This window comes from Ahaetulla prasina, chromosome 1, assembly GCF_028640845.1.
Source record: "Ahaetulla prasina isolate Xishuangbanna chromosome 1, ASM2864084v1, whole genome shotgun sequence".
In the NCBI taxonomy this organism is placed as follows: domain Eukaryota; kingdom Metazoa; phylum Chordata; class Lepidosauria; order Squamata; family Colubridae; genus Ahaetulla; species Ahaetulla prasina.
Genome location: NC_080539.1, coordinates 205,764,971 through 205,774,367, shown reverse-complemented (window position 1 = coordinate 205,774,367; position 9,397 = coordinate 205,764,971). Strand labels below are relative to the sequence as shown.

General features: G+C 33.6%; 1 protein-coding gene across 1 annotated transcript in view; it reads right to left on the bottom strand.

The window, feature by feature from the left end:
• The window catches only part of MSTN (myostatin), a 9,794-nt gene extending 2,037 nt beyond the window's left edge, over positions 1-7,757 (bottom strand). Inside the window, exons 1-2 of the mRNA XM_058164903.1 lie at positions 7,258-7,757; positions 2,964-3,337 (exon numbers count right to left, since the gene is read on the bottom strand). Of these exons, the coding sequence (XP_058020886.1) occupies positions 2,964-3,337; positions 7,258-7,609 (726 nt within the window). The 5' untranslated portion in view covers positions 7,610-7,757. The remainder of the gene's footprint in view (positions 1-2,963; positions 3,338-7,257) is intronic.
• Positions 7,758-9,397: the final 1,640 nt, after the last annotated feature.

Below are 9,397 nucleotides of genomic sequence, written 5' to 3'. Positions count from 1 at the left end.
TTTACAATTTCCCATGTTTTCCAACCTGTTCTAAAAGACCTCTCATTTCTCTGAAATAGAATAAAGGGTGAATGGTGAACTGTATGGAAAAATATTTCATCCCAGAAAAAAACAACCAGTCTATTGATGTATGAACATAATTTAAATATTCCCCTAGCAATTGTCAAGTTTTAAGCAGAGGAGCATTTAGTTACAACTATTTTCTTCTTGTCAATCATATATAAGAGAATAAAAAGAGTAGCAAAAAGGGACAATAGATTAAGTATTGAATAGAATAGAATAGAATAGAATAGAATAGAATAGAATAGAATAGAATAGAATAGAATTTATTGGCCAAGTGTGATTGGACACATAAGGAATTTGTCTTTGTGCATATGCTCTCAGTCTACATAAAAGAAAAGATACCTTCATCAAGGTACAACATTTACAACACAAATGATGGTCATAGGGTACAATTTAACCCTTAATGATAGCAACAAAAAGTTACAGTCATACAGTCATAAGTGGAAAGAGATGGAAACGATGAGAAGATTAATAGTAATGCAGATTTAGTAAATAGTTTGACAGTGTTGAGGGAATTATTTGTTTAGCAGAGTGATGGTAGGAATTTAATAATTAAAATTTTAATTTTAATTTAATTTTAATTAATTGGTTACTTAATTTTAAAATCTGTATTTTTCTGTGTTCTAAATATCCATAAAGTTTCCCAAATTGATCACAGAGAGACAATGTACAGTATGTTTATATATATCATGGATTTATTCCTCAAATAACAGCAGTTCAGAACAAATAGCAGTTCTGAATTAGATTTGTACTTTTTTTTCCTTTAGATTCTTTAAGATTTGTCAAATTCTTTAGATTTGTCTCAATCTTATCAATATATATATTTGGCTATAAACAGAATGGTACAGATTATTTAGTTACAAACCAGTTATCAGTTATATATGTTGGATAACCATCTGTCTGAGATGGTGCAGGGTTTCCTGCCTGGACAGGGGGTTGGACTAGAAGGTCTCCAAGGTCCCTTCCAACTCTGTTGTTGTTGTTGTTGTTGTTGTTGTTGTTGTTGTTGTTGTTGTTGTTATTATATACTTTCTTCAATGGAAATGTATGATTCTATGTCTATCTGTACTGTTATATTTACTATTAAACTTGTTTCATGTTTTCTAAAACTACTTAGAAGCTCAATTACCTCACATTTAAATATTTATAAAAATCCTGAACACACTAAAACCATAGCAGTTTTTCCAACAGAATTGATTTATTGCTAGCTGGCTATAATTATTTTAAAATAGCTCTATTTAATCATGTTTACAGTATTTAATTTAATAAAGAGGCATAATAGTTCATTTAAATAGAAAAATTAAATAGCATCTGTTACAAATGGAAAATGGAATTATGCTTATTGAAATATAATGTAATGGGTTTACAATTTTTGGTAGTTATTTAGTACTGATGTTATAACTATTGAAAAATGACTAGAATAGTATTCCAAAAGAAACTAATGAGCAAATGAGCACTCCACTGAACTTCTCCTTTCTTTAAGTAAGTGATATCTTTTCTTTACCAATGTTATATTACATGAGATGTCAGATCTTTGGACATTACTTTTCTACAACTTAATGAAATGACTTCAGGGTGTACATTTTATTCAATGCTATACAATAGTAGAAACGATAGGCAGTGTTTCTCTCTGTCAATTCCTTTCACAGTGGCAGAACCATAGTAATCCAGTGAGGTAGTGTGGTCTAGTAAATTAGAATGGCAAAATACATTTTTATAAAACATTAGACAATAATGTCACAGTCCTTTCATTTAAATTAGTAACTCACAATTTTAATAGCTAGTAGATAGCTATCCTCACAGATAGTATGGTGTATAGTGCTTTTCTTCCATCATTTACTGTAGATATTTGATATTATTGTTTATAGTGGATGCTTGATGGTTAAATTTACTTTGAAAATTGTTTATTATTTATTGTTTTATGCTATTGTATGAGCTGGGAATATGCCACAATGCACAGGAATGAAATTAGCAGCACATAAACTTGGCTAATAAATTTGGCTAATAAAGGCTGTGCATAGCATTCAGCATTCAGGCTTTGAAGCAGCTATGCAAATCTTGCAAAAGATGTAGCTGCTTTAACAATTGAAGGGGAGATCTTTCATTTGTGCTTTCCATTACAAAGCACTTTTGTCTCAAAGCTACCAATTGCTACTATTGTAAAGGCTCTCTGCCTCTGGAATCAGAAGCAATATGTATGACATGTTTCAGAGAAAAACAATACACGAAGGCTATTTGTTGCTGCCTGTTTTGTAGGGTTTTCTTAGGTAACTTATTGTCCACTGTTTGAAACATGATTTTAAGTATATACATTTTGCTCTACATAATAAATATTATTAGCTTCATTGACAGAAAATTAATAAGGGTCATATTCAGTGGTGAAATCTAATTTTTTTTACTACTGGTTCTGTGGGTGTGGCTTGGTGGGCATAGTGTGGCTTGGTGGGCGTGGCTTGGTGGGCATGGCAGGGGAAGGATACTGCAAAATCCCCATTCCCTCCCCACTCCTGGGAGAAGAATATTGCAAAATCTCCATTCCTACCTCACTCCTGGGGGAAGGATATTGCAAAATCCCCATTCCCAGCCCACTCTGGGAACAGCCAGAGGTGGTATTTGCCGGTTCTCCGAACTGCTCAAAATTTCTGCTACCGGTTCTTCAGAACCTGTCAGAACCTCCTGGATTTCACCCCTGGTCATATTTAATTTTACTTGATTAATTTGCCAGTGTTTTCCTACTACAGTCCTAAACAAAATGATCTAGATAAATCCCAGGAAGTTTAATGCCAAGTAAATATGCTTATAATCACCACCTTTAAAAAGCTTTGAGGGTTTTGTTTTGTTTTTTGCTCATTGCTGATACTAAGTGACAAAAATGCTGAGGACTTTAAAGAAGAACTTACCAAGCCTTCTTCTCCTGGTCCTGGGTAGGTCACTGCAATATCTCTTCCCTTTTCATTCAGAGCTTTGATTTCAATGCCCAAGTTGGATTCAGGTTGTTTTAGCCAATTTTGCAAAACAGTCTTCACATCAATGCTCTGCCAAATACCAGTCCCTGGGTTCATGTCAAGTTTCAAGGATCGAAGTGCAGTCGAAGTTGTACCATCTTTCATAGGTCTGATGAGTCTCAGGATCTGCACAAATATTGTTGTAGGCCTCTGGACTTGTCTTAAGTAAATCCATAACTGGGCTTTAACTACTCTGTTATACTGTATTTTAGAACTAAATTTAAAGAAGCAACATTTGGGTTTTCCTTCCACAGGTATAGGAAAATCAGCTATAAGTAAATGAATAAGAAAAAAAAACTTGCTTGCAAATGAAAAATATTTTTAAAAGTAATACATACACACACACACACACACACACACAAAAGTGATTCTTTTTTTGTTTTTACTGAAGTTGATCACTCTGAATAAAAAGGAACAGTGAAAAAATGCATATTCTTTACCGCTGCAGAAGGAGAGAACCTGTGCCTTCAAGTACACAAATTCAACTCCCTGCATCTTTAACTTCTACATCTCTCATCATGGACCATGTTGGATTGGACTTCTAAGAATTAGTGATTCTCAACATCTGGGTGTACACCATCCTTGCCACAGGAATTGTATTGGACTTCGGCATGCATGCAATAATCTCTTTATTTAGTAAGAATAAAAATTAAATTACTGAAGTTTCTAAACGTACAATAATTATTTTAGAAATGGCCCTATGGAAACACATACAGGTAGTCCTCAATTTACAATAGTTCATTTAGTGACCATGCAAAGTTACAATGGCACTGAAAAAAGTGAGTTATCAGCATTTTTCACACTAATGACCATTGCAGCATCCCCCTGGTCACATGATCAAAATTCAGATGCTTGGCAATTGGTTCATATTTATGACGGTTGCAGTGTTCTGGGATCATGGGATCAGCTTTTGCAACCTTCTGACAAGCAAAGTCAATGGGGAAGCCAGATTCACTTAATAACCATGTTATTAATTTAACAACTGCAATTATTCACTTAACAACTGTTGTAAGAAAGTTTGTAAAATGATGCAAAATTCACTTAACAAATGTTTCTTTTAGCAACATAAATATTGGCCTCAATTGTGATCATAACTTGAAGACTACCTCTAGTAGAAAAATACAGAACTTTGAAATACTAAAATTAAAATATTCTAATTGTATTAATTCTGATTTTAAAAAAAGCCCTGTGGGACAAATTCATTAAATCTTAAAGAAAACTAATGGAAATATTTAATCCATCAACTGCAGAGTTCATGATATCTGCATAGATTTTTTAACATTTATTTTTCAGCCTGGCATTTCATGTTTGCAACATGCGGTATTCTTGTGAAAAGTTACTTAAGAAGAAAACAGATTGTAAATACTCCCTGAGATTCTTCAGGAGTTTATTACTTAAAGTAATTGACCAGCTGTAGAAGTCACTCTTTGAAAAACTTTCAATCAAAATAGCAAGAGATATTGAACGCATTGTATTATATTTTCAGACTGATAAAGGTTGAGCACCTGACATCTTAATTGAATATTTATTGACCTTAAGTGTTTAATATAAATAAGATTGCAAAGAAGCTATAAGAGAATTCAGATTTTGCAGTAATAACACTTGTAAGTTATTATTTTAGGTACGATAACTTATTTAATCTTTAATTATTTGGCCATGTCTAATCTGGTTTATGAATCCTGAAATTACGTTACAGTTATCAAGAAACTAATGTTAGCATGTAATGAACTGAGAAAAACAACTTACCTAAGAATACATATGCATGCCTACAAGATGTCTTTTTTATATGTGCCTTGGTGTGATATGGATTATATTAATAGAATCACATCACATCAGTATACACAAAACAATACCTGGAAGGCATGCACATGTGCTTGTGACCAAGTTACTATTCTCAATAGTAGCAAGAGTGCTAAAGCTGCACTTATTCTTTGTTTCTTTTTATGCATGACTCTACCTCCTGACTGAGATGAGATTTGGGACTCATCTAGAGACAGCACATCAAATTGCTCAGCAGAGCTTTGTGCCTGAATGCCCTGCTGTGGTGTAACAGCAGAGTTTAAATTGACTTTATAATCCTGGAAGTAAAATCCACTGAATTATATTCTTGAAGATAAAACTCCACCACATCTACACATTTAATATAATGAAATGACATGATTGAAATTCATTTTCATCATAAATGAAAATTCAAATAAATAGAAAAAAGTTTTTTTCCAGATGTTTCTCCAGTCAACAAAGATGAATAATTTTTGAAATGATTTGCAGACATTTTGTAACAAAAGCAATTTAATTCCTTCTTAATACTTACGATTATTCTCAAATATATTTAGATTATTGCATTTAGATGAAATAGATGCTATTCTTAGTATTATATCAAATGAAATCTCAGTATAGTATATCACTGCTGTCTGCTGGTAGCAAATCTGTGTCATCTGGGCCTAAGTTTTCATTTTACAATATTTCATCATTGCCTTAAGTGTTATTCTGAAGACAGCTGCCATGTCCAACTTTAGCTAATGAAGAACATAAGATACTATAATATAAATTCAGCAAAGATACTTGATAGGAGCTGTGGCAGATGCTTAGCACTAAGGCGATAACGGAGAAATGCTCATTCAATAAATAACTTCATTTCTTCTTAACATAACTAATGTTTATTCATAAACATTAAATATAGCACTGCTGACAATTAAAAAATGAGTTTCATTATGTGGCTGTTAAAACTATATAGTTTGTGTTCACTGATGTCTGTTGACAAGCCCATGAGTTAGAAAAAGAAGTATATAACAGTTGAGCTCAGGTTTTTATGAACTTTTTGTAAACCATTTAATTGATTTTTCCAATCGTTTCAGTGATTCAAAGCGAAAGGCTTCATTAGGACAATTTATCTGAAAGTGGATTCCAATGTTTTGAATATAATTATAACTGGAACAAGGATTCAGGATGAAAACTTTATGGATTTTTATCCTGGTAAAAAAGTAAAAGGTAAAGGTTCCCCTTGCACATATGTGCTAGTCGTTCCCGACTCTAGGGGGTGGAGCTCATCTCTGTTTCAAAGCTGAAGAGCCAGCACTATCCGAAGACGTCTCCATGGTCATGTGGCCAGCATGACTAAATGCCAAAAATGCACGGAACACTGTTACCTTCCCACCAAAGGTGGTCCCTGTTTTTCTACTTGTATTTTTTATGTGTTTTCAAACTGCTAGGTTGGCAGAAGCTGGGACAAGTAACAGGAGCTCACCCCGTTACATGGCACTAAGGACTCAAACCGCTGAACTGCCGACTTTTCGATCGATAAGCTCAGCTTGGTGGTGAATCATAATCACTCTGAGGTGAAATTGAATTGGTTCTCTGGATGTGTGATGTCATAGTATTTGGTATGTTATTCCTGACTGGCTGATATTATGTAAATACAAAATAAATTAGATAATTAAAAAAACATATCTAAAAGAACAAATCTGTAAAGATAAACATAACTTTTAATGGTGTAAACAAACTGTATGGTAAGTCAGTTTGGTGTAGTGGCTAAAACACTACACTAGAAACTGGGACCCCGCAGGTTATATTCTCACCTAGGTAAAAAGCCAGTTAGGTAATTTTGGGCCAGTCACTCTCTCCCAGCCCTAAGAAGCAGGTTAGGGCAAATCAATTCCCAAAAAATCTTGCCCAAAAACTAGTCCAGGGACTAGTCTAAGTAGTTGCCAGGAATCAAAAATTAAATCAAAAGCACCAAAAATAAAAATAAAAAACTACAGAGTTGAATAATGATTTTTACATAAATATTTTTTTAAATTCTAACTTACATATCTCTGTAATAAAAATAACATATGATACATGAGCAGATTGGAGCGATGATATTTGTTTTAGAGTGTTATTTATGTGAATGTTTTTTGTTTTCCACTTTTCAGAAAAATGTTTTTAAAACCAGGTTCTTCAGAATGTTTCGGTATATGTCTTTTCTATGTATTTCTTGATGTCCTTTCTATGTAGTTCTTTTCATATCTACAGCAAGCAGATGTTTCTTGCAGAATAATTTTTATAAGAAAATATCTTTCTACTTTTAAAAATAGCGTCTCTGTGGTACGTGCTTTAGAAAACAGTTTGTCTGAAAAGTCTGAAATGTGGCTTCTCAGCACAAAGACAAAAGTGTTTGTTAATAGAGGAAATATTAACAAAAATTACTTACAGTCTGTAGGCATTGTAATAATAGTTTCTGTTGTAGCATGATAATCGTCATCTTCTAAAGAGTCATCACTATTGTCATCTCTCTGGATATCATACTGATCAATCAGTTCTTGTAGTGGAGGAGCTTTAGGTAAAAGTTGCCTTATAATATCCCGGCTAATGTTAGGTGCTTGTTCTAGACGCAGTTTACTGAGGATTTGAATTTTTATAGCTTCTATTCTTGAAGATTTTGTATTCTGCCTCCACGTACATGCGTTGCATAGTCCACCTTTTTCTGTATTCTCATTTGCCTGATTACTTTCATTAAGTTCCACAGGTATGATTAACATGAAAAGATAAATACACAGATGCATTTTTAGTTCGTGTATAATCACACTTTCAAAACAGTTCTTTTTCCTTCTTTTCTCTTTCTCCTTTTCCTTCTCCTTTTCTTTCCTTTGGTTATTTTTTTTTTAAAAAGATCTTTCAGTGCTCTGTGAATCACTGAAGGCAAATGCAATCTGAGACACCTCAACACTCTGGTGAAACTTGTATGTTCCAGAGGGCTTTTTATATTCCAACCTTCCTTAGACATGTGTCGTCAAAACTAATGATTGGCTGTTAAACCAATAATGAATCTAGCTGTCAGATGTTAAAGCTGTATCTGCCATAAGTTGGTTGGCTGCATTTTGTTTCTGCCAATGATGAACTGGTCTGGTTATTATTCCATAGAGAGTATCTGCTCACATGCTGAAAAAATATTTCCAAAGAGCACAGTGAGCAGTATCAAAAGATAATATTTCCATTCTTAAATTTGAATCAGCTGTTTATTTTATAATGGATCTGTTCCCCTATCAAAAAAAGTCAACTTATGAATAAAAAGAATCTTACATTTTAAAGATTTTATCACAAACATTTACCCCAAATATTATATTACAGCATTAGTTGGAAAAATGAGATTTATTTGATTCCAAGGGATTTAGAGTTCATGCATCACAGCAATTATTAAGAATATTTTTATTCATTTAATTACATTTAAATATTCAAAATGAAGTGTCCCTCATTTTGAATTTGGTCATGTTATTTTCTTAAAAAGAGTACAAAGTGGTTTGTCTTTTTTTTCTTTCAAGGATGTTTTCTCAATTTCCAAGTTTAGCTTATAACCTAGGATTTCCTAGTGGTCTCCTACCTAAATACTAAATGAGCCTGATCATTCTTAGCTTATTTGAGATCTCCCAAAGTTGGCTTGGTGCTGTCATGCCCTATGGTCATATAATTTATTCAACGCAGATGGAAACAGATGAAATTTCATTCTCTTTGTGAATGTTAACATTCTTATCAGTGGTGGCTCTAAATTTTGGGGAGCTTAACCAAGACACTGTCAGAGGGAACCCAGTGTTATTCCCTAGGCTTCTGTTCTTTTTAAAGTTTTTAACCATCAGATAATTTGTTATGTAGAGAATCACATTTAAGGAATTCCTATTTCCAGGGATTCTCCTAAAGTTCATTCTCAGTGGCAGTGCACTCCAAAGTTGGGACTAGTGTGTAATTTGGGAATCCTCCTGGACTCTCAACAAAGTCTTAGCTCTTAATCAGTGAACAAGTTGCACTTATGGCTAGGATAGCCTTTGTACAGATTCATTTGATGTAACAATTTTATTTGTACCCTATGACTATCATTAAGTGTTGTACCTTAGAATTCTTGAACAAATCTTTTCTTTTATGTACACTGAGAGCATAGGCACAAAGACAAATTCCTTGTGTGTCCAATCACACTTGGCCAATAAAAAAAAATTCTATTCTATTTTATTCAATTTTGTCATCTGAATCAGGAAGCCCTTCAACTAAAGCTGATAGAAGATGAAGGAGAGTGAATAGCTGTAAGCATACCCCATGTTATTCAAGTAACGCCTCAGTTTCATAATCTGCACTGACTAACAATTGGCATCTAGAAACAATTCATGGACTCAGGACCTAGATACCCATGAGACTGCCTTTCTCTGCCCATCTTTTAAGGTTTGGCAGGGTCAAAATGTTCCAGGCTCCCTTCTTAAAGCGGTATCATTTTAATTGGCCTTTTCAGTAATAGCCCCTGCCCTTTGGAAGAACATTCTCCCTTATGTCCATGTCAACCTGAATACATTATCTTTTAATGCCAGCTC